The 26,258-nt window shown below is 40.7% G+C and overlaps 1 protein-coding gene across 2 annotated transcripts in view; it reads right to left on the reverse strand.

Moving 5' to 3' along the window:
- Positions 1–3,216: 3,216 nt before the first annotated feature.
- The window catches only part of TRPM1 (transient receptor potential cation channel subfamily M member 1), a 93,660-nt gene continuing 70,618 nt past the window's right edge, over positions 3,217–26,258 (reverse strand). The window contains exons 17-27 of one of the 2 annotated variants that reach the window (XM_061447126.1): positions 25,006–25,295; positions 24,227–24,455; positions 23,338–23,460; positions 22,876–23,007; positions 16,872–17,000; positions 15,370–15,621; positions 14,508–14,682; positions 9,721–9,865; positions 7,729–7,928; positions 6,509–6,641; positions 3,217–4,588 (exon numbers count right to left, since the gene is read on the reverse strand). In XM_061447126.1, the coding sequence (XP_061303110.1) occupies positions 3,310–4,588; positions 6,509–6,641; positions 7,729–7,928; positions 9,721–9,865; positions 14,508–14,682; positions 15,370–15,621; positions 16,872–17,000; positions 22,876–23,007; positions 23,338–23,460; positions 24,227–24,455; positions 25,006–25,295 (3,087 nt within the window). In that variant the 3' untranslated portion in view covers positions 3,217–3,309. Of the gene's footprint in view, positions 4,589–6,508; positions 6,642–7,728; positions 7,929–9,720; positions 9,866–14,489; positions 14,683–15,369; positions 15,622–16,871; positions 17,001–22,875; positions 23,008–23,337; positions 23,461–24,226; positions 24,456–25,005; positions 25,296–26,258 lie in introns of both variants that reach the window. The other variant, XM_061447127.1, reaches the window with a different exon arrangement.

Consider the following 26,258-nt stretch of genomic DNA (forward strand, 5'->3'; position numbering starts at 1 on the left):
TCTGTTTTCTGCAGGCCTTTCAGATATTTGTGTTATTTTAATTTTTTATTTAGAAGGACAGATAGACATTTTGCCAAAGATGATAGCCAAGCCCAGAACCTCGGAAAGCACCCAAAGAAGCAGTATGGAGAAACCATACTTGGAAGGTTTCAATGGCTACTTTAAGTCATTAATAATATGGAAAATGGACTTTCTTGGTTCTCAAGTATCAAAAGCCAATGTCTAAAATGGAAAGAATGATTATGCAATAGCAAAGGCTTGTAAGAGCAATGTCAGGCTAGTTCCAGAATAATGCAACATAAAAAAAGTGTAACTCATGCAATCAGCTGGTATAGTTAAAAACCTGCCTACTGAATATTACAATTAGGTGGAATATATATGTTTAAAACATTTCCCTTGAGGGAGCGGGAAATATCTGTATTGCAAAAGACACTGTAAAGTGAACAAACTTGAATTACCCCAGTGCAATGCCTCTGAGCAGACACAGCCTTAGAGTACAGACTCTGTAGGCTTGACCTGCTTCAGTATAGGTCAAGCACATAATAAATAATGGTAAGTGGAATTCCCAGTGACACTGCTGTGGAGTCACCACATAGTAAGCAGTAGGAGGGATGCATCTTCCTGAAAGGCAGTATTAAACATGCCTCTTCAGAAATGCAAATTCTGTGCTTGCATCCTTTCAGTCAGTATTCAAGAAAGTGTGTAAGCAGACATGCAAATGTGCTCCAAATCTATCTTCTGTGCACATACAGAGCCATATTTAAATATTATTAAAATAGCTGTATGTCTAAAATAACTGCCAAAGTCAGTGTAGTTACTTCACATTTAATGGCAGAGAGGTTATCATTTCAGTTCATGCTATGCAAGAACACAGAAAACATCCATGCCCTTTGAAGTCACCACTGTATAAAGAACTTCATGGAAATTACTGGCAAATGTTAAAAAAGAAACTTTGCTTAGAAAATATTCAGCCCATGCACTGCTTAAGATGAAACAGATAAGTGTGTTGATATTGCTATAGTGGAGAATTTGTGCTGAATGCATTTCACATATTTCTCATGTGTTTATAAGTATTTTTACACAAAGGAAGTAAATAAATACAAAGGTAAACTGGTTTTGCTTGAGATCTACATGCTATCTGATAAATCTGTAATGTAAATACTAAAAAAATAACTGGTCAGAGCATAGTTTAACACATGATTTATAAAGACAATGTAACAAGAGGTATGCAACACACTGTATTTCATTCCACAATGTATACTGCTTGTTTAGCAAAGTGCTGAAAAGCTGCATCCCTTTGTGCTTGTTAATGAATCAGTTTCTGGTGAGTGTGCAGGCAAACGATAAAAAGGCATTGGCAAACTGGAGGCTATTTTAACCACACATACAAAATGGCTATGTAGTTGCATAGAATGGTAACACAGAAGTAAACATGGAAGTGAAACAATTTCAAATGTCATTCTGTTTTTACAAAATGTCAAGTTCCCTAAAGTTGAATAAAAGAGAGGCCGGCGTGAAAAGCACAATGTCAGCACTGTTCTGACAACAGTGAAACCAGGAAACCAGCTAATAAGACCAAGCTAGCAAAAATCTGTAGTACACAACAACGGAACTTTCAGAAATGTCTATGCAGTTACTGTGATCATTCAGTATGGTAACAGTACTTGAAGGTATCAGTATGGACAGAGTGTGAAAATATAATACAAACAACAAAAAGCTGATGCCATCAATGCATTTGTGGTGTCTTCCATCAATCTCTGCATTTCAAAATGCTGTAATCAGCATTATCAAGGGGGATACTGAGACCTACATACTGTGGAGCTGATGATGGGGAAAAAAGAAATCCTGTCTTTTCAAAATCTTGTAAGTCCTGACAGTTAACGAGTTAAGCATAAACTTCTAACCAGTATTCTGTGCACAAGTAATATGCCTTTAACTTTCTTTCTTGTCTGTTCAACGGTATGCATCCCCTGGCACAGAGAGGTGCTGAATGTTTAGGAAAACAGAATTCCTAAAAGGTAGACAGAAAAGAATGAGGCAAATAACATCACTTTATTATGAAGAAAACTATCAAAACCTATTACTTAGAAAGCCACTGTTGAGACGTGTGCTGGGAAACTAACTATAGATGTGGATTTCCAGGCTTAGTCACTGAGGGACAGAAAACACCTTCACAGCAGAGCCTTTTTTTTTCCCTCACACAATTGTTGGTGAAATTTACTCTTCTGGAAAATTCATTTGTTATTTAGGCTGACTGCTAGAAACTGTTCCTTGTTCCTTATGTGTCATCATAATGGAATTGCAAAATCAAAGATGAATTTGTCACAGTAGATTTGCTTCAAACACATAGACTGGCTGCATTTTGATCTCTCCTCATCAGAACACCTTTCCTGGTTTAGTATGGTTTCCCTTGCAGGCATTTAAAAAAGCCAGATTCTCACCCTACATGGACTTCTATTGTAACCCCATTTATACAAAACATTAATGCAGATCTTGGATTCATATTATTAAAATCTCTGTATACTTCATATACTTAAAATCTCCCTAAAAACTTTGAAACAATGATCACCGTTTTTCAACAGTTTAAGGCTGTCAGCATGCTTTGGGGTGGGGACAGATGTGATCCTGAAAGCAAGATGATACCGCTAAAGTTTAAGGACAGATCAAGAATATATCTGCACATGGCTTTCCAGGTCAGGTTTCTCCAAACATAATTTTGCCTGTTTTAGTGGATGAAAACTGCTATGTTGGGCCTTTCTCAAAAAAAGGAACCAAGAAGCATGCATGAAATCATTAACGAAAGAGGGGACTGCATAATTTTATCTTGCCTCCAACAATTTTGTTTTGATCTGAAAAATACAATGGCTACAAAGAAACCAGCTGCATAAGGGAGGATAAAAACCAAGACTGGTTAAAAATTTGTTCAGTTTAAGAAGTCTTCTGATAAAAAAGAAGAAAAAAACATTTTCTAAATTATTACATAATAATATTGTCCTTCTTCCAAGAGCTTTTATAAAGAGCTTTTCAGTAAATGAGCTTATGAGGGAGGCTGAAATGGAACAAAGATTGATCTATACTGTTGGCATCTGTGGTCTATGCCTACTTTTTCTCTGCTCCTGAGAGAACATCTCCCTTTCACCTGACCCACCAAGCATTGGTTTAAGAACAGAGCACATACTTCAGTTTTAAAATGAAAAAAACCAAATACATACAAAATTCTTCTTTAGAAATTAATTTTAAAATCCGTAATTTGTTCAATTAGTCATGCTGCTTTGTTGACTGTCGGTGAAACAGGGGCCATAAGCCATTTTAACATTCAGTTTCTGTCGATGCATTTTCTTGCCTAGCTTTCTGTTCTTCTGTTGCACTGCCAAATGCTACCACCAGATTAGTTACGCTGCTGGCATGTCCTGGTCTATTTAATTTGTCCTTTACAGACTTGCCTTTCCGAGAATGGCTGTGCAAACTCTTTGACCGTACTGAGGGGAACCCAGAAGTCCTTTCTGGCTTTACTGATAGTAAATTCTCTTTCTCACCCTTGTCAGTGGCAGGCATAGAGGTGCAAGAGGCACTCACATCTGCCTCACCAACAGTGCCATCATCGTCTGTGTCCGTCTGTAACTGTTTCTGCTCTGCTTGCATTTCTGCTTCAGAGATAAAGCCAGGGTATTCTGGAGGAGGCTCCTGAGAAAGCTGCTGCTCAACTTCATATTTCCACTCTGTAGCCCACTGTTCAATTGTAGAAGGGCACACCTGATCCATAATGGTACTGTATTCTGTGGTCCAGTTGTTAACTCCTCCAACCAGCTTCCCACCTTGTGCAAATATAAAGCTCCTTGACTTCATCATAGTGGTTTGACAAGCACTGAATGTTTCAGGAGGAAAATAGTGCATGGCTTTAGATTTGTCCAAGGGATAAGAGATGGTTGCTTCTAACTTGGTACGTTCTAGTTTTAACTTAGTGTTCTGAAAATTTGATCTTGGTTCTGACTGTCTGTCTGTTACAGCATCCATCCGGTTTATACTTCGAGGAACCATTCCATCACTCCTGAAAATCCCCTGCTTTTCATCCTCAGAACCACCTGAACCAGAATGGAGTCTGGAAACATTCTGTGCAATTTCTAATGTAGATTTACTGTAATCTGCTGTAGTGACTGCATTAGCACTAGAGGTACAATGGAGACTGGTGTGGTGGTCTGGAGCCAGCATCCTTGGGTCTGCTCCATCTTCTCTGGTACCAACAGAATGGGCTTTTTTACGCAATCCCATAGCTGGTGACATAGGAGCGGTACTCTCATCATACGCTAGCTCATCACCTCCGACATGGTATCTGTACATGCTGTAGCCATCAGAGCTGTTAACACTGCTTTGCCGTAGGAGGTAGGCAGCATCACACTCAGAAGAAGCCCGTGAACGTGTATATGTGAGCTCAGTTTTGTCAATACCTGCCAGCTTCTCAAGAGCATTCACCATCCGACCAGACAGTTCTTCCAACTGAGAGAGTCGAAGGTCAACTGTTTGAAGAGAAGCTTTCATAAAGTGTTCTCTTTCATTCACTTCTTCTAGCCTCATAGACATATTTTCAACTCTGTTGGGTATAAAAGAGGAAGCACAGAATAGAAGCTGTGGAACGGTACAGTAACCTTTCACAGGTACCCAGCTACTGATTTCTTTGTAAGGCAGAATTTCGTGCTGTGTACCATGTACCACTCTTTTTTCCTATGTGTAGCATACATGTGCATTTTCTTGTTACCTATACACCATGTCAGAGGGCTAGTTGAACTTTGCCCTTATTTACATGCCGTAAGAGTATAAAAGTTGCAGCCGTTAGGGACAGCCTACTACTAACATTTCCATTTGCCACCCACTTAATGTTTAGTTGTCCTCTTTCACTGTGAAGCATTGATTTATGATATGAAAAATACTTTCTAATGACATGCTCACAAGATGACTTAAAATAGCATCAAGGCATGTTGTAAAACAGATTTTGTAACTGTGTGAGAGGGAACATATGCTGGTGTATGGAATTACTTTAGCTCCTGAAATACCTTTCAATTATCTATCAGCAGAATGGAGTGGAATTACTGTCTAGTTCAATTAAAATAATACTTTTCCCCATTTTCTTTTATCATTTATATCATAATGAAAGTGATGGTACCAGAAGAATGTATTTAAAAGTAATGCATTAGAATGTGACTTAGAGATCATACATTAGTAAAGCAACTGTGGGAATGAAATTAAAATTCTTTCTCTCTCACACACAAAAGATGACAAAGTATCTGGAGCAAGAAGCTGTGAGAAATAAGCAAATCTACTTTGTGCCCATAGACCATAGTGAATCAGTGAGGCTTACCAGCCCTGCTTTATTCTCCGCCACAATACCTAGGATTTTGACAAATTGCCATGGATAAATAGTGCAATAGAAACTACTCAAATACACGTAGCATATTTCATTTACTTCTCTCTTCTCAAATTTCACATATAATAATGCAAAAAGATCAGGGCCTCCCTTCAAGAGAAAGATGTTTATCTATTAAAGAATTATATGGGTCACAGAGCTACTTCATAAGAAATATTGAAAGGAAGGTAGGTAGAAATAATAATATTCTTCATAAGAATAAGAATATTCTTCATAAGAAATACTGACGGAAGGTAGAGAAATTGATATGGAGTAGTTCATCATCAGAATACCACAAGCTAAATTAAGGTGGAAGTATTTAAACTATGTATCATTTTCATCACAGGGAGAATTTTTCATTATTTCAAAGAAGTGACTAAAGACCCTATCTTTTGACTGAGAACTACTAACAGAATAGGCAGAGCTTTGGGAACAGTCCTGCCATGTGACCTGCTAAAAAACTGCTGCTACCATTATCACTGTGTGCATACACAATAGGCAAACATTACCTAGTCCTCAGAACAGCTTAATGATTTACATGTGAATATTCTGCATTTTAAATGGGAAAGTTCAGACTGAAAAGCTAAATGCTTTGTTCCAAGTTTCCAAGAGAATCTGTGGCAGAGAGTAAAATTCAGCAGTAAAATTCAGCAACCGTGAGTGCTGGACCCTAATGTAAACCATAGGTCCAAGGGAAGAATCCTCAGTGCTTTTGTCATTAAGCCCTAACATGTTTCTCATGGTTGGATGAGCTGCTGGAAGCTCAGCAAATCATAATTTGCTCAAACAGATAAAAAGCATAAATCCAGTAGGCAGATGAGTGAGAGGTCAAAAATTTACCAGGAATAAAAACGCTCTAATAACAAAGCTACCCAAACCAGCAGCCTTAGCGACTTAGTGTCATACCAGCAGGAACCACACAAAGCTTGCTCTCGTGAGAGATGTACCTTCACAAGTATTTGCTCAGGATTCAGATCAGCTTCTGAACTGGTGGTGGTTTTCTTCAAGATCTAAATCTTTTGTATTTTACCTCAATTTTGGTTATAATGAAGACAAAAACCCCACTACTGTTCCAGTTAAGTGGTGTGGTTTTTTTCTTGTAATTGGTACCTTTCAGAAGTAACTCTAATGCGTTCATCATTAGATGACTGCTGCTCATCCTCCTTTTCCTGGAAGTATTCTTCTACACACTGCTCTTCAAACTCATACAGCTTTTTTAGCTCTTCATCATTCAGAAATAACTCTGTGCAAAACAGAAGAACAAAATATGAGTTTTCTTTTTCTGAACTTCTGGCAGTCAATTTAAATCCAATTTAGCAGATTATCTTGGACATAGAGATACTGCAGATTCTACTCCTGCACTAAAGGAACAGGTGATTTTGTAAACAGGGAATTAGCACTTAGCCAAAGAAGGCCGCAGTCATGGAGACAACATAATGCATTATGACCATCACTGCTTTTAAGACATGTATTTTCTCAATGGCCTTTGCACTTTCTAACAGCTGTGCTACACGTTGAACAACCTGACTAGATTTTACTTTATAAAGACTAGGGCAATCTCTGCCAGTTTGACTGTTCCTTCATTCAAATATTGTTCTTAAAATGATTCCAGTTACAGGCAGCAGATAATAGAACAGATTGTTTCCCAGACATTCTTTGGATAAGAGCTTCAAAAAATTATAATCATGTAAGGAAAACCAAAGGGAAATGTTTGCTCTTAGGAACATTTCATCCTTCTTGGAATTTGTCTCTGTATTTGGAGTGTTACATTTACTTTTTTCCCTTTTTTAGCTCAATCGTATTGTGCAGCAATGTTCCTCTGAAATGTACAAATACAGGGATAATTGTGAGCATCTGATTATTTTAGCGAGGCATATAATGAACATAATAATGAACAATTAGAGAGTATGTTAGAAGACATCCTCGTTGTTGCCCTGTGAGATGCCAGATAAATCTCTAACATGGAGAAATGGAAGCAGGGATACTCTTAGACACAGGTTGATCGCAATCAGAGATGACATTTAAAACTGTGATCCCTTCTTCTCAATTTCCTGTATGCCCCTCCCAACAGAAGAACTTCACTAGAACCTGGTAAGACTGCATTAAGTAGATGCCATCTCACTGTTTTAAGGAAACATGTTAAAGAAAGTCAGCAGCAGCAGCACAGCACTGTGTACTCTCAAGAGCCCTCAAAGCTTAAGAGCTGTGAATGTGATACAAATTTTTCCCATACTGTCTTCTGCAAATACTCTTGACCATTCAGCATTGGAAAAGCTGCTGCTTTCTGCTAATACAATGGAAATTGCTCAACACAGTGGTTTCATGCATACTCAGTCCCCTGTCACGCTCATCCTGGTCTCCTTCACCCTTCCTGCAGCGACAGCAGATTCGCTTGATGATTATGTAGATATGGCTGAAGATAATCATTGGTGGTGGGAGGACAGGTCTGTCATGGAATGTCATGATCAGCTGGTACCGCTGGAACTTCCACACTTGGTTAGATATTGATTTTACCTCAAAGAAGGTATTGCTGAAAAGGAACAAAGGTTCTATTAGGCTCCTAAGTTTACTTAGCACCGAGCAAGTATTATGTTGAAAAAAGCAGCGGCTAAATAACAACATAAGGGGACATGACTTTCTTTGGTTCAGCTCTCTGTTGATGCTGCTGAACTTGCTGAAGTCATGATTAGCTAGAAGTCACGATTTCAGTACTCGTAAGTGCTCTGCATCCCTTACGCACCACCCAGAACAGTCCACCTCTTAGACTATTTGCTTCTACTGTATAAAGTCCTTTAGGTGTTAGTGAAAAGAAACTTGCACGATATATCAATCACATAATTGTTATTTTGGGGTTTCGTTGACACATACCAGTCTTTGATATTACAAAGTATTAAATCTGTGAAAGGTATTTTGTATGCTAAACCCAGAAGCTTCACACAGTTTGCCTTTAAAATGCTGATCAGCTTGACCTACATAGAAAATTTCAAGTTTTCACAAAATGTCTTAATTTCAAACTTTATTCACTCGCACCTCTGACTTGAAAACATGGTGCATATTCTTGTAAAGAAATTTGTTCTTGGAAGCCATGGCCTCATCATTTCTACACCAAAATAAGGTGTGGCAAAGCTGTTTCAGTTTGTAATTCAATGGATATGAAGAAGTGACAATATTCAATTCAGAGATAACAACAGCCATGGTTATGGAATACTAAGAGAAAGCAGACTTAGACAAAACTTTTTGAACTGTTTTAAAGTAAGCTCAGACAGCTCACTTCACTTCTCTGATAATTTTGATGATACTGGTACTTCCTTTTTTACATTTTCTGTCCACTTCTTTTCTAACTTTCTGTGCTCTAGATTATCTACATTCACAAAACCAGCTAAAGTACCTCTTTGAAACCAGAGAATTCTTGAGTACACATAGTTTTTTGTTTCTTTTGGCTAAGCGTACATAAGATTATATTTACCACTACTCAATGGCAATCTGCCTTCATTCTCTGTCTTATGCATAGCAGGAATTCCCCAGCTAGGTCTCACCCCGTTGCAGTCATGGTGGGATGGCAGGAGTTAACAGCATGACCTACCTCCCGCACTGCTGAGTCCTTGGTCCTTCAGTCAACAATAGCTACCACTGTAAGATTCCTCCCCTTCTCCCTAGCAATGTGACTGGCATTTAAGCACTTGAAAATTCATGACCTTTAAAGCTACATACATCAAATGAAAGACAGGTTTTGTGAACTGTAGATTTCTGGGCACAAAATGAACTATTTTTGCGGTTGTGACACCAGCTACCTATGCCAAAAAGCCCTCCAACACTATGTATTTATGGATCAACGACTTGCCTCAGATGGACTGTTCAGAAAGTCTTACAAGTAGGTATCTCAAGTCTCTTTTTTTTTATTTTATTTTTATTCCAGATGATGAAGTGATAGAGGAAATGGCTCCTGCTTTGGATGTTCAGATTTCATCCTATCACTGAATCATGTTTCCTAGTGCCTACATGGGCTTCCCTATGTATGTAGATTTCATGGATTCTGTTTCTGACCTTTGCAGAACAATCTTGAGGCCTGTCACTAGCCACTAAATAGTGACTGGAAACAGCCAGATTCTCTCACATGCATTACTGCAATTGCTGGCAAATTCAAAGCAACCTTCCCTCCACTCCTTCCCAGTGCATACACCATGCCAAGTATTTGCCAGTCATGTCCATACAGTCATTAGATTCTGAGTGCAAATGCAAAGCCTTGCAAAACCAGTTAACAGGCTCTCACAGAAACTCTCTCACATTAGGAAACTAAAGATAATGCATGATTATTTACATACTTGAAGACAGCAATCAGCAGGTTTACCAACAGGATATTTGCTACCAAGAGGTAACAGGCCATAATAGCAGGAGTGAGCCAGGCTCCCGGTATACATGGAGGGAGGCGTTTACCATCATCATCATAAAGATTGTCCCCACAGGGAGCTGAAGAAAAAATAGGAAAGGTTATTTTTCACAAGTTGCCTGATACTTACAAAAAACATTCACATTTATTTAATGATGACACAAGCATAAAATTTGCCAAGGTAAACAAATGTTGTCAGTTTATTTTCAGTAGCAAGTATGTGTAATATCTACTTCAAATTCTGCTTCTAACTACAGCATACAAAAATAATTTCCCATAATAGTGAACAGAGAGACAGCTCCAAGTTCACTGTACGGTGTGGCTCTCTCTTCAGATTTAGATGGATTTTCTTTTTCTCACAAATAACAGTCTAGGACAAGATCTTAATGTGCATATGTGCACATTAATAGTGGAATTAAAAAAGAATTCTCATCCAAACTTGTGTGCATACCCTGCCAAACATATAAAGAGATCCACTCAGTGATCCCAGATTGCTGAGCATAAATTAAACTTTTACTGGGGCCCTGAATGTACTAACAAGGCCTTAACAGTCCTGGCCCAGCTTCACCTGGGTCTGCACCTGGGTCCCTGCCTCCTGGGTGGACCTGGGATCTGTGCTTGTCCCCTGGATGGACCCTTCTTGTGCTGGGTCCTGACTTCTTTTGCCCCTTCCTGGACTCCCTCAATGGGCCCCACACTGGCATTTGTCTTGTGCAGGGCTATGAAGTCACCCATGGGTGACCCTGCTGCCACTTCAGGGACAATTCCATTTCCCTTATTTTTCACAATAATTCTAAATTTTACATCAAATTTTAAACCAAAGAGATAAAAATATAAAATGAAAATAATACAGTGACAGCAAAACAGACTGATGAGAATGATACAAAAATTGAGACTATTGATCAAACTGAGAGAAAACAATTGCCTGAAGTAATCCGGAGGATAAAGGTGGTTCTGGGGTGAGAACTGTCCTTGAGGTGGGTGAATGCAGCCAGCTTGTTCTAAGTGCAGTGTCAGCATGTCTGATTTCAGATACAAGGCCATCTTTTGGAACCACTTAGTAGGTGAAGTGTATACCAACCACATGTTCTTTAGCAGAAATCTTAGGAAATACTAAGCCTGACAATGAGTTCATTACAGACTATAATTAATAAAACAGATTTTACTTGTTTGTCAACCATCAAACTTACATTTTTCCTGCTTAGCCTAAGTGTAACAGGAAAGGCAAGTGAATCAATGAAAGTACTGCCAAAGAACACTGACACTGTGTCTAGGTAATCAAAGGGAATTAATTGTATTAATTTTCGTATTTGTACAATTGTATTAATTGTATGACACTTGTACATCAGAATTTAAGAGAACTGTCAATGAACTAGAAACAAGACAGCAACCACAGAATTGCAATCTGGATTAAAATATTTTTGCTCTGCTTCTTTTCAAATGAAACTATTAAAGTACAAAACCAAGATTCATGCCTGAATATTGGATGAGCCCTATAATTAAAATGTCAGTATCTAGTGAAGATTAACGAATATATTCAGCTAAATGAGATGATTGGCTTTGCACAGAGACTTACGATTAATTTCCATGGCATAGACTGAAAAGTATTCCAAGGGAATGAAATAGAAGCGGAGGCAGGGAGAGAAAGAAAGAAAATAGGATAATATAGAAAAAAAAACAAACAAAAAAAGATGATTGCAAATACAGTTTTGCCACAATGCAAAGATAAGCAATTCAAGAGTCAGAACATTAGAGACATGCTTAGAAACAATGTCTTGGTTAAAAATGCACTGCATTCTGCAATTTCCTTTTCACATTGTTTTCCCCAAGTGCTACATATGGCAGTGAGTTCATATTAAAAATAAATCACAAAATGCTTCTGGCAGATGATCATTTAAATATACACAATATTTTAGGCAAGCAAACAAAACTGGCAGCCACCACAAACACAAACCAACTTGAAGCTATCACACAAAACCATTCTTTTAGCTATTATGGAAACATTTTCTCCTTTTTAAGAACCACCCTAGCTTTGGATCTGCCAGCTGCTGAATAACTGTGTTCCCATTAATAGTCACAATAAGGGTAGTGCAGTGAACTGTGACTACCGGCACAAATACTTGCTTGCCAACCCCTAAATGGTGGCTGTAACAAAAATCACGCTACTGAAGGAAACTCAGGCTTCTCTAGTGTTAAGAATATGTTGCTGTTGAGTACCAGGTGCCACAAACGTTTTGCTCATGGGCATCTAAACGGAGTGAACCAGCTAAGACCATCCTGGGTTGCATTACGAAAAGTATTATCAGCAAGTTAAGGGAGCTAATTTGTCACCTCTACTCAGCTCTGGTGAAACCACATCTGGACTTTTATGTCTAGTTCTGGGCTCTGTAGTTCTCCACAGAAATCACACATGGACATACTGGATAGACTCCAGTAAAGGGCCACAAAGATTTAGCTGATTGGAGCATTTGACAAATGAGGCAAGGCTGAGAATGCAGGGACAATTTAGCCTGGAAAAGAGAAGGTTCAAGGGAGATCTTGCCAATGTTATAAACACCTGATGGGTGTGTGGGAGTAAAGAAGACAGAGCCAGACTTTTCTCAGTGGTATCCAGTGAAAGGAGAAGAGGCAGTGGGCAAAGACAGAAATATGGAAAATTCCATTTACATCAGGTTCTCCAGAGAGGCTGCACAGTCTTCATCCTTCAAGATATGAAACACCTGACAGGACACTCCCTGAGCAACCTGCTCTATTTTACCCTGTTGTTGAGCAGGGAAGTTTGACTAGATCATCTCCAAAGGTGCCTTCCAACCTCAGCAATTCTCTGATTTGTGATCTTCATCTTTAGGTGACATCTTATCCTCAATGAAGCTATGGACAGAAGTCCAACTACCTTCTTTCAGATGGAAAACTTCATGTAATACTTTGCCATAAATTGTTTACACTTGTGGGCCTTGGCAATACTATCCATAAGCACTTACCACAGAGTCAGGTTAGACTGCCCATGCAATCATTCCCCAGTGACTTCTGAGGCTGCTTTTGTGGTGTTTACAGAGAACCACGGAAAGGTCAGAGTAAAAATTTCTGATTGAAAGCAAAGAGAACTTCAGAAGTCATTCCATAGACTTCTAGATATAAGAAATGTACAGAATAACTGTAATGCAGTCTAGTACTACCAACAGAACTCCTTGCACAGCCATTTCTATTTCAATATCAAAACAACAAGAAAATAACAAAACCACACATTTCCAAGTTAGCGTATGTTTAAGCTACTGATACAGCGAAGCTTCCAACACGGGAAGGTCAGTGGAACAAGTATAGCTAGACTGAATTTGTGTTACTGCAAAGCCTGAACTTTGCCCCTAAATCTTTCACGCTGCTGAAGAAAGACTTTTAGCTCAAGGAATGCAGAGTATGTAACTGAGAAACAACCGGAAGCATCAGACATCTGGCACACCACTTACACTAAAGAGATCAGTATTGTTGGCAAGGTGTGAGTTTTGTTTTATGAAGAAATCAAACTATCTACATTGTTTGAAGTGAAATGGGATCGAATGCACATTATGAGCCACAATGGTAAGGGATACCCTGTTACAGTCCATTCCTTGCCCCGGGAGAATTAACCCACTTGAGAGATGCTGAGCTTATCCTGGCTTATCATGGGCACTCAAACTGCAGTATCAGATAATACTTGTCTAACCTTTCATTTGTCAGGAGTAATTTACTGCATCGTAAGTTACATTAATGAGACAAGCATTCATAAGGAAAACAAAGATGATGTGATCTTTGCAAGTGTATGCTGTTCAGAAACAGACTAATGACATATTTTATTCCTTTCTAAGCAATTAAAGTACACTTGAATTACATTCGGTACTAAGGTTTTTCATGCTCATGGATTTTTACAGGTTTTGAACTTAGATGTAAGTTTCTTCAGCCTTCCACTCTACTACTTAGCAATATTTGCAGATGGTCGAAATAACATACACAAAGCTGAAGGAACAGCTTGTATTATTTCAAATAAAGTGCAAACTATGTGATACACACTATAGGAGGCCAGCTGCATGTTTGACAGTCCAAATTTCAGATATTAACACAAAACTAGCAGTAACGTGACAGTTTCCATCTTCTCTAAAATACTGACAGTTACTGTTTAAACTGTGCAGCTTTTATAGAAGGAAGGTTACTTCCACACCCAAAGCTAATCAGGCAGAGTTTTCCTTTTCTGTTTTCTACAGCTGTAGAAAAACAGAACATGAGTGATTCATGAAATGGAAACATTTCTGGAAAATAGACAGATGTACCAATGGGAGTAAAAATGTATTAGCTCGTTGCCTGTGCATGGGTTGGAGATGAAAGGGTGTGTGTATTTTCATCTCCTGGCCAAGGTATTTGGTCTTTTTTTTTTTTTTTTGGAACTATCAGTAAAACACTGATTCAAAAGAATGTTTCAGAATGATCTCTGATGATCCCTGCAAGTAAACAGAACACTCATGGACAGTAGAGTATTCCAGAATATATCACTCTCAGTGTTAACTGAATTTGAATCTAAACTGAGAGAGGGCATGCAGGTGGGGAACAGAAAATTGTTCAGTCTATGGAGTCTGCCACAAGAAAACAACAACAACAAAACAGTACTTCCAAATTAAAACCAACCGTTAATTTGGATCTGATCATCTGCCTCAGAAACAGGAAACAGACTCTTACTATGAATTCTACTCTTACGGTCTATCTGGTCTGCGAACACCTCTCCATAGATCATCCAGTAGGGCATATAGAAGATATTGCGAGCTAGTCTCCAAGATGGCTCTTCATCCGGGTGCAGGATAGCTTGTCGGGCTACTCCAAAACTCATCAGAACCACAAGCATGATGACCACAAAGTAGAGCATGTCGATCATCTGCCCGGAGAGACCATACAGGTATTGTCACCAGGTAGTACAGCAGCACCAGCATACCAGTCTGCCAGCAGGCATTAAAGTAAACAAGAAAGTATGAAGAGAACAAACAAATTTCCCTGGATAATTTTCTTGGCATTACTCTTTAACTACTGCTCATGAATTGAGCACATGTAAAAACGCAGCTAAAACACTTATTTAAAGAAATACTAGATATATGTTTACAAAGACAATGCTAAAGCCTTTGCTATCCCTACGCTGTTTTGTATCGAGTGTGTACAGTACAGCCCTCTTCTGTGGTTGCAAAGAGGTGACATTATCATTGCTGTATCATCTCCTGTCCACAGCTGATGGTTTTGTGAATGATCCCAGTGTATCAGCCACCTGTTATTGCTATATGGCTTTGGGAGACAGGAGGCAGGCAAAGTGAAAAGGTTTCCAAAGGCTGGTTCAAAAAAACCACCAACAAACAAACCAAAAAAGACAGAAAAAAGAATCCCTCTCAAATGAAGCTATTATTAGCAGGAGTATTAACAGTAGCATCTCATGTGTGTGAAATTCACATGGCAACCTTGTCATAGCTTTTATTCAGAGCCCTACTCAGATGGAAACCCTCTTTTTTAAACAGAACTGAATTTAGTTTCCCATGAAGTTCTGAAATACACAATTTACAGCACTTTAGGCACTAACCATTTTTCCAATCATCATGACGTAAGGTCCCAGGTATTTGTTCACACCAAAGATATCCAGTACTCTAATGTACCAGAATATGATATCTACACAGTAAATCACTCTTCCATAACCCATGTAAGGCTGGTTCTGCAGGCGAAGGATTGCTCCTATCATAAATACTGAAATAGCCACCAAGTCAGTAATATTCCAGTATTCCTGGAGCCAAACTTTCACTTTTTGGCTCAGCTTGCCAGGCTCTGACATCAGAATCTGAAATAAAAAATAAACAACACAGAAATCATTAGGAAAAACATTCAGTTACCTTTTTGAAGCAATGGTCATGAGAGAAGATCAACTTTGTCGCATTCAATAGGTGTCCGAGACCCCCTCTACTGCCAGCAAAATTTGTCTCAAGCAGCAATAGTTTTAGTCACCGGCAGGCAGAATTTCCTTTTCACAGAAACATAGACTAGTTTGTGTTGGAAGGAACCTACAAAGCCCATCCAGTTCCAACCCCCTGCCACAGGCAGGGACACCTTCCACTAGACCAGGTTGCCCCATCCAACCTGGCCTTGAACACTGCCAGGGATGGGGCAGCCGCAGCTTGTCTGGGCACCCTGTGCCAGTGTCTCACCATCCTCATAGTAAAAAATTTCTTCCTTATGTCCAATCAAAACCTTTCTTCTTTCAGCTTAAAACAGGTGTTGTCCTGACAGGGCTTGGTAAAAAGCCTCTCTCTTTCTTACAAGCCCTTATTGAAAGGCTTCAGTATGCTCTCCCTGGAGCTTTCTCTTGTTCAGATTGAACAACCTCAACCCTCTCAGTCTTTCTTCACAGAAGAGCTGTTCCAGCCCTCCGATTATCTTCGTGGCCCTCCTCTTAGACCCCCCTTTCATCTCTATTTCTATTTCGGCTTTATTAAGCTTTTTTTGTTGTAGGTTTTGATCAATAGCATTTAAACCAGGAGAACTGGCTTACTGACTTGGCATCCATATTTATCTCCAAATGCAGTTAGTATGAGATGGGGATGTTGTGAACCAGAGAAGGATAGACTAAGTGCAAACCATACTACAGCATGTGAACACAGAACAAGTTTTTATGTCGTCTTCCTGATACAAAAGTTATGAGGTCAGTCTCAGAGTACTCCTGGTTAATACCCAAAACACCTCTCTGCCTGTAGTTCTCACCAAGAGCTGCATCAGTAATAAAAAGACAGTACCTACGGAGAATGTCCTTCATGGGTTATGGCCCTGCCCTACTTGGAAATACACATAAGAGAATGACTGACCTCAGAGCATTTTTGCCTCACTTTTTTTGCCCAAGAATAATTTTCCATTGTATGGAAAAGGGTTATAAATGAAACTCTCTCCAGTGATGGGCATTTTGGGACTCTGTGGCTATTAGAATCTTCTCTGTCATGTATGGCTCCTCAACACTCTGGCACAAGTCCATGCTATTATTACCTTTAAGAGTGAGCTTCATTTTAAGGATTATGAGATGTTGGTATAATCAGACTTTACCTCTCTTACTTTCTCTAAAGCCAATGTCACGATGTAGGAGATGACAATCCATTCCTGGATTGATGGCCACCGTTCCATCCGCACCAAAATGATATAATTAAATAGCATCAAGTAACCAAGGTATGATATCTACCAAAAAAAGAATAAAATTCTTTATGGACTTCAGGTGATGGATCCCAGGATCCTTCCACTGTTAGGCATTATTCTATTACTTGATGACTTAGACACACACACACAAAATCAGGCTCCACTAATTTCCATTAGGAAGTTCTGGACTAGTAGTATAAGTCAACAGAGCTACCACTGTTCTCTGTAACGGTGAGAATGTCAGACTGGTGATGCTTGTGTCTCCATGCCTCACAGCAGTCTTTGATGACCAGCCATACTAAAAACTTCATTCTTGGAACTCTAGAGTTAAGAAACCAAAACAGATTGCAGGATTAAAAAAAAGAAAACAAGACAGTAATAAACCAAAAGGTTTTCCAGGGAGAAAATTGAGTTTTCTAAAGAATGAGATAATCAATGTGAATTTTTTACCCACCATCCACCAACAGATGTAAAACAGAATACAGAGGCAGGGCTGGGAGCAGCACGTGACTGGAGGGGTAGGGGAAATAAAGTGTCACATGGGCCACTTGCTTTTCTTCACCCTTTAATAATGCAATTGGGACCCTCTAGGCCGAATGTCCTCTTTAGTTGAAGCCAGAAGCATACAGACTTCAAAGACCAGTCACTACACCACCTCATCCTATACTTGTTACTTAAACTCATCTGCATGAACAGTACGTTTGCAGATAATTTGGTTACTTTAAGTAGCCTGAAGTCTCAGGAGCAAGTTTCTTGCTGAAGCCTAATCCACTAAGAGCACAGAAGGTTGCATCACTGTGTCAGAGAAGAAACATCAAACAGAAGGTATTTAAAACACTCTTAGCCTGCATAGTGCATGAAAGTGAAGCCCACCCTAATTCTCACATTCACATGAGCATGTATGAACACACACATTGAGGCTATTCATGAAAGATTCAGCTGTTGAGGACCCTTCCTTGATCAGTTTCTCTGAAGGAAGCAGGCCTGCTGCAATGCCCTCCCCATAGCTGCCATGCCCACTGGCAAAGGCCATGGCCTCCAGCAGTGGAAGGAATGGACAGATGATCCAGGCTGCTGAATGACCTCATTTGCTGGAAGAAGCAAACCACCAATTCCAAAGGACTCTAAATCAGGCCCTTTGCACCAGATACTTTTTTAATCTAATAAAATGTAATTTCTTTACACTGTGAAACCATGATGAATGCTTTTCTTTGAGATTAAGTAAGAATTTTGCTTTTAAATTATTAATACAAGCAGCAGAGAGGCATCAGTATAGTGTTGTGTGATTACGATGTGCAAAAACTGAAAACCTACATCGCAATCTGACATACTGGGTTATCTGAAGTCCTAACTTTGAATAAAAAAGAAACCGGTATCCATTTTACAGGGCACACACAAACTTATGAGTAGTAGCATGAGTACATTTTCTGTTTTATTAAAACAGAGTTTAGAACCAGATAATTCCGGATGCACTGAAGAGAAAATCAGATGCCTTTCAAAAATAAGTATTTTAGTTTAGATTGGTTTTAGTTATCGAACTATAAGTACCTATTAAATCTTAGCAGACTAGAATCTGTGCTTCCATGTAGGTTGTGCTCATCTGAGCCTAACTGTCAACAGAACAAATGGCTAGCACTCATACTATGACATTAATTCTTGGAAGCTAAAGTATATTTCAACACAGAACAGGAGCTGGAGCCTTTAGAAAGCAAGAGAATCCAGCCTACTTTGGATTGAGTGACTGGACTGTGGAGCTTGGCATGTGATTAGCCAGACAGCGCCTCCTTCAAAGTGTGTAGTAGCTTTAGAGGCCGACAGCATAAGTGCCAGTTATTAATTCTGTTTCAATGTCTATTCATTTTTTCTCTTGTTGTGGTTTAAACCCAGTCAGGTAACTTGTTCACTCACTCCCAGTGAGTGGTGCCGAGCTGACAACAATCGAGGTCTGTGTCTGTCTCCCCCCCCCCCCCCCCCCTTCCCCGCACCGGGGCTCTCCCCTTCCCCGCTCCCGGAGGAACGGGGAGGAGGATCGAGAGAGTGCAACTCCTACGGGTTGAGACAAGAACAGTCCAGCAACAAATCACCACCGCTACTATCAGCTAAAACAATGATAAGGGAAAATAACAAGGGAAGAGAATACGATACCACCGGCCAAGAAAGCGAGTTCCACCCGGAAGCCCCTGTCCTTCCGGGTAACTCCCAGTTACCCCTCACCCCGGCCATGATGTGCTGTGGTATGGAATACCTCCCCGGCTAGCCCGGGTCAGGCGCCCCGTCTCTGCTTCCTCACAGCTTCCCCTCCTCCCTGGCAGAGCACGAGCCTCACAGAGTCCTTGGTCAGGGTAAACATCACTTAGCAACAACCGAAAACATCGGCTTCACCAACACTGTTCTCAAGCTAGAAGTCAAAACACAGCACTGCACCAGTTAACACAAAGGAAAAACATGACTGCTACTGCTGAACCCAGGACATTATCCACCCCTTATTCCATACCATTCACGTCGTGCTCAGATCCCACATTTTCAATACACCATCGCTCTCCCACATATATACATCCATATACATACAGACCAAGAGGAAAAAATCATTTTCTTAGTGCATGGACCAATCCCTATAATGCTGCCGAGTCCATTCGGTCCATGATGTTCAAAGTTCATTCTCTGTTGGGATGATGGCTGGAGGGAAGTCAGGGCCAGTCGCTGGTGACCTGGAGACATCTAGTTGATGGGCTATAAAAGCATTACACAGCAGGCAACAGCATACAATTGAGTTCACTGGCTGTTTTCCCCTAAAATCAAATCCCCTTGAGGTATACATCGGACTTCCCCATCTTCCCGCATTACCCACCAAGTATATCCAGGTCCCTGAGCAAAAGCAATCCCACGAGTGGGTTTGCCTTTACCTGAAGCAGGAATAACCCAGACTGTCTTCCCCAGCAAATTCTTCATATGCACCACGGGAACTTTGTCCCCCTCTACAATATGTAAAAGTTCTGACTGGGCTGGGCCGGCCCTGTTGGCAGATCCTCTGGTGTTGACCAACCAGGTGGCCTTTGGTAAATGCGTATCCCAATGCTTGAAAGTTCCCCCACCCATTGCTCTCAGTGTAGTTTTTAACAGCCCATTGTACCGTTCGATTTTCCCAGAGGCTGGTGCATGGTAGGGGATGTGATATACCCACTCAATGCCATGCTCTTTGGCCCAAATATCTATAAGGTTATTCCGGAAATGAGTCCCATTGTCTGACTCAATTCTCTCTGGGGTGCCGTGTCGCCACAAAATCTGTTTCTCAAGGCCCAGGATGGTGTTCCGGGCAGTGGCCTGGGGCACAGCGTATGTTTCCAGCCACCCGGTGGTTGCTTCCACCATGGTAAGCACATGGCGCTTGCCTTGGCGGGTTGGTGGCAGTGTGATATAGTCAATCTGCCAGGCCTCCCCATATTTATACTTCAACCATCGTCCTCCATACCAAAGAGGCTTTAACCGCTTGGCTTGTTTAATTGCAGCACATGTTTCACACTCATGAATAACCTGGGCAATAGTGTCCATTGTTAAGTCCACCCCTCGGTCACGGGCCCATCTATATGTTGCATCTCTGCCCTGATGGCCTGAAGTGTCATGGGCCCACCGGGCCAAAAATAATTCACCTTTATGTTGCCAATCTAAGTCCATCTGAGCCACTTCAATCTTAGCCGCTTTATCCACTTGTTGGTTGTTCTGGTGTTCCTCAGTGGCCCGACTCTTGGGTACATGGGCATCTACATGACGTACCTTCACCACCAGGTTCTGCACCCGGGCAGCAATATCTTTCCACAGTGCAGCAGCCCAGATGGGTTTACCTCTGCGTTGCCAGTTGCTCTGCTTCCATTGCTTCAACCACCCCCACAGGGCATTTGCCACCATCCATGAGTCAGTATAGAGATAAAGTACTGGCCACTTTTCTCGTTCAGCAATGTCCAGGGCCAGCTGGATGGCTTTCACCTCAGCAAATTGACTCGATTCACCCTCTCCGTCAGCAGTTTCTGCAACTTGTCATCCAGGACTCCATACAGCTGCCTTCCATCTCCGATGCTTTCCCACAATACGGCAAGAGCCATCAGTAAACAAGGCATACTGCTTTTCACTTTCTGACAGTTTATTATATGGTGGGGCCTCTTCAGCGCGCATCACCTCCTCCTCTGGTGACATTCCGAAATCTTTGCCCTCTGGCCAGTCCATGATGACTTCTAGAATGCCTGGACGACTGGGATTTCCTATTCGAGTTCATTGTGTAATTAGTGCAGCCCATTTACTCCATGTAGCATCAGTTGCATGATGTGTAGAGGAGACCCTGCCTTTGAACATCCAGCCCAGCACGGGCAGCCGGGGTGCCAGGAGGAGCTGTGCTTCAGTGCCAATCACTTCCGAAGCAGCTCGAACCCCTTCATAGGCTGCCAGTATCTCTTTCTCAGTTGGGGTATAGCTGGCCTCAGATCCTTTATATCCCCGACTCCAAAAGCCGAGGGGTCGACCTCGAGTCTCCCCTGGAGCTTTCTGCCAGAGGCTCCAGGTAGGACCGTTCTCCCCAGCTGCAGTGTACAGCACATTTTTTACATCTGGTCCGGTCCGGACTGGTCCAAGGGCTACTGCATGAACTATCTCGCGTTTAATTTGCTCAAAGGCTTGTTGCTGCTCAGGGCCCCATTTAAAATCATTCTTCTTCCGGGTCACATGATAGAGAGGGCTTACAATCAAACTGTAATTCGGGATGTGCATTCTCCAGAACCCCACTGCACCCAAGAAAGCTTGCGTTTCTTTCTTATTAGTTGGTGGAGACATTGCTGTTATCTTGTCGATCACATCTGTGGGGATCTGTCTACGTCCATCTTGCCATTTTATTCCCAAAAATTGAATCTCCTGTGCAGGTCCCTTGACCTTACTCCGTTTTATGGCAAAACCGGCTTTCAGCAGGATTTGGATTATTTTCCTCCCTTTCTCAAAGACTTCTTCCACTGTATCGCCCCACACTTGAAAAACACTAATACAGCAAATACCGGATGGACGTAAGATATGATATACTGAAACTGTGAGATCAAGAGGAAAAACCTTGAGAGCCAATAAATCAGCACTGTGACGAGTGACTATCAATCCAGTCAGATCTGTTCTTATCTCAACCCCTCGTGCCCCACGTTGGGCGCCAAAAAGAACTGTCGTGGTTTAAACCCAGTCAGGTAACTTGCTCACTCACTCCCAGTGAGTGGTGCCGAGCTGACAACAATCGAGGTCCGTGTCCGTCTCCCCCCCCCCCCCCCCCCCCCCCCCCCGCACCGGGGAGGAGGATTGAGAGAGTGCAACTCCTACGGGTTGAGACAAGAACAGTCCAGCAACAAATCACCACCGCTACTATCAGCTAAAACAATGATAAGGGAAAATAACAAGGGAAGAGAATACGATACCACCGGCCAAGAAAGCGAGTTCCACCCCGAAGCCCCTGTCCTTCCGGGTAACTCCCAGTTACCCCCCCACCCCGGGCATGACGTGCTGTGGTATGGAATACCTCCCTGGCTAGCCCGGGTCAGGCGCCCCGTCTCTGCTTCCTCACAGCTTCCCCTCCTCCCTGGCAGAGCACGAGCCTCACAGAGTCCTTGGTCAGGGTAAACATCACTTAGCAACAACCGAAAACATCGGCTTCACCAACACTGTTCTCAAGCTAGAAGTCAAAACACAGCACTGCACCAGTTAACACAAAGGAAAAACACGACTGCTACTGCTGAACCCAGGACATCTCTGAATAAAGGTAATGCTTTACTCATCAGATTCCATGAAAGTCAGTACTATTTACTTACTTATTACTTGGTTATTATTTTTACACTGAAATCCCTTAAGTTTCACAGGTGTGGAAAAAAAAAAAGTTATCAGTTTAATCATCACGACTTACTGTGTAGAACCAAAATTTGACAATAGGTGCATTATAGAATTCATAAATCTTTGTTCCAATTGGAAGGCTCTTTTGTTTTTTCTTTCCATTCTCTTCATCTCCTTTCCGGGAGCCTGTATCCACATTTGCATCCTGGAAGACCAAAGTAGTCAGTTTTCATCAATATAATAGTAAAAATAGTAATTTTTCCTCAACTACAGCCCCAGTGAACTGTGAAATGCACAATGCTTCCTCTGAGTAACAGTTTCCTCTTCTGAAAAATGTAAAAATACAAAATCTAAGCAGCTACACAGGTAATTGAGACATCCTGAGAATCCAGCCAAAACCCTCCCAAAACTTCAGATTTTCATCCTACAAAGACCATTGAGATTTTAACCAGGGTGACCTATAGCATTATCAGAGAAGTAAGTAAACTGAGCATTCCTGAGATAGTAGAACTTCTTAATAACTTCCATTACTGACCACATTTTCCTCCTCCTTTTCTCTGCTTTCATCATTTTCTTTTGATGTCTGGTAAGAATAATCATCATAACTCCGAAACTCAAGGAAAAGGATGGTGGGAGGGAAGAGAATCCCCATTATAACCTATACAACAAGAAAGAATTCAATACAGGTGACAATATTTGGTTATGTTAATAGCTATCTTAAGGCAAATCCCATAAACAACATTTTCTTTTGTATAGCATTCAAGATATTCTGCTATCGTCAAACCTACAAAAATTAGTAAGTAATACCTATGAAGCACTGGCACTAAGGTCTTGTATGAAAGATGGCACTGTGGAAGGCTTTCCATCTCCACAAATACACTGCAATTAAGAAATTCTCCTGTAAAATTAAAGGTATGCAGAGAAAGTCCATGGAATGGACAAAGTGGTGGTTTGAAGAGGGCTTCTGGTTTGTTACTGGAGTTTATAGTACTTTAGTCCCTCACTAAAATTAGTTTTAATAGTTAAAAATTGCTTACAAGGAATGTAAGAAGCATGTGTCCATGTCTGGTTCATATTCTCTCTATTCCCATTGTGTGGGCCCCTAATAGCTTGTATTCAACTGATTTTTAATCAAAGGTGTATGCTTTCAATGAACAGATGTCATCATTCATTGAAAGCCACAACTTCACTTCCAAATTCCAACTATGAGAAGCCTTTTATAGATTTGTATTTTCCTGTGTCATACAGTAATGTTCCTTAGATATCCCGAATTTGGAAACAAAAAAAAAAATTAGCTTTAAAACAAGCAAGTTCTTTAAACTTCTGTAATTAGTAAGCCAATTTGTTCTATGCATACTCTACATATAATGGAGTATTATATGCAATAAACCATACCCTTGAAAACAGCTGCAGAACAGAAATACCTTAAGGCCTGGGTTTTTCCGCATGCGTAGTCGACCCATCCACATATCTGTTAGAAGCATCTGGCTGCATGTGTGAGCAATGAAGTCCCTGTGTTTAGCTGCCACAGCCAATTTCAGGCAAGTAGAATTACTCCAGTTTTTCAGCTCGTATGTCAGAAGTTTCATGGCAATCTGCTCATCATGTTTATAGGACTGATCCAAGAGTTCAACAGCCAGCTGGCCAAAATCTCTGGAAAATGCAAGGTAAGTCCAGTGAAGTCTGATTTAGAAATCAGTGTCTGCTTGCATTTGGGGTTTTCATTCTGCTCACAGGGGATCATGTTTTTCCCACACACATGTACAAGGACAAGCACAGCTGAGTCTCAAGCTTGACTTGGGACAGCCTACAAAAGTTCCCAACAGATTTTTAGTGGCCAGAATTAGCTTAAACCAATAACATCTTAAGGCCAGTTTATGTATATCATCAGATACCCCTTACTTTATGTGAGTAAACCCTGAAAATAACTTTGTGAAATAAAACTAGCTAATTTTACAGAGAGAGAAAATGAAGAAAAGAATGTGTTCTGTCAGAAAAAATGCAAGTTTTCTCATTGGTCATGTTGCCTTCGGATTCTGAGATGACATTTTAGCTCATTTACTCTTGATAAACTGACTCCAAATGGCATTCTGCAAACATACATTCTAGAAATCAATTGTACTTTACTAGAAGTAAAGCTTCTCAGCTGCTCAGACAACCCCCTATATCAAGTAGATATAAAGTCTGCTCTGCATCTACTAACTTTGAGTTGTTGTCCAGATCCTGAGAAATGTCATCCACCAGTTCACTCTCAGAAGACTCATGGGCCATAGACTTGTAGAGTTTGCAGGCCACCAGTGCTTTGGCCATGGTTTCCTCCCCTCGCTGCCAAAGGAAAAGTGCCATCTTTTGCCGTTTCATCAGCACGGCCCACACCATCAGCTCATGAAAGGGGTACTGGAAACGGCTGACTTCTGGGTCATCCACATCAATATCGATCTCTTCCTCCTTCTTCTTCTTTTTCTTCTTCCCTTTCGTGGGAGGCTCATCATCCTGCGGAGAAAAGGAGAAAAATGTTCCCATTAATTTTTACAGCTTACCTGACAATGACACCATGCACAGAACAAGTATTTAAAGGACGTATTAATAATTAAATATCTAGTTTGTTTTTGCTGTTTGTACAATGAATGCCAATAGCAATAAAACTATGAAGAACATGTAACAGAGCAGGCACTAGGCCAGTACACGCAGCTTGCTATTTTATTCAGAGAACCATTTCTTGCATACTGAATTACAAGTCACCCATCTTGGATATGTACAGTAGAACCCTATTGTACTGAAGGCATCATTTTATACTGCATTGGAAATAGATCTCTTCCACATGTGTAATTGCAATTTCATTGCAATAAGTTGTTGCAAGTTAATTTGTAATAAATTAATATTTAATGAATTCCTTTGCAGTGCAAGTGGAACTTTAACAAACCTGAATTCACTATGAATAGGTTCCACTGGAATTTCTGATTTGATATGTCTGCATCTATTCCTGAAGAACAGTGCTGCATATCTTACAGGTATCAAAGCAGTTTTCAGATGACATGGAGGTGGAGAGAGTGGTAACATGCAAATGGAGAAGACAAGCAGACAGCATCCTTAAGAACAGCAAGATACTAAAGGGAGTCTTCACCTTTGAATAGCAATCTCCTCTTATGTATGCAGTGGAAACGGAGGGTATAAGTATCCCGTTTCTTAAAGGGATAGGGAGGATAGGCCATTACTACAGGAACCAACATGGAAGTAACTGAAGGGAAGTACTGACAATGAAGCAGGATCCTGAAGGGAGAAAAGCCAGGATTGGGAAAATTAGGGCTATAGATAATGTAGGAAAAACATTGCATATATAGGTGCAGACAGAGCTCACGATCACTGTACACCTCGATTCCAGACTCAGAAGAGTATTGCAAGTAAAAGCAATTACCATTCTCCAAAATTAGTTCCTGTTCAAGCAAGCTCAGCATA

Source organism: Pezoporus flaviventris, unplaced genomic scaffold, assembly GCF_033815535.1.
Source record: "Pezoporus flaviventris isolate CSIRO_AGI_PZ_B2104156 unplaced genomic scaffold, CSIRO_AGI_Pfla_v1 ptg000006l, whole genome shotgun sequence".
Taxonomy (NCBI): Eukaryota; Metazoa; Chordata; class Aves; order Psittaciformes; family Psittacidae; genus Pezoporus; species Pezoporus flaviventris.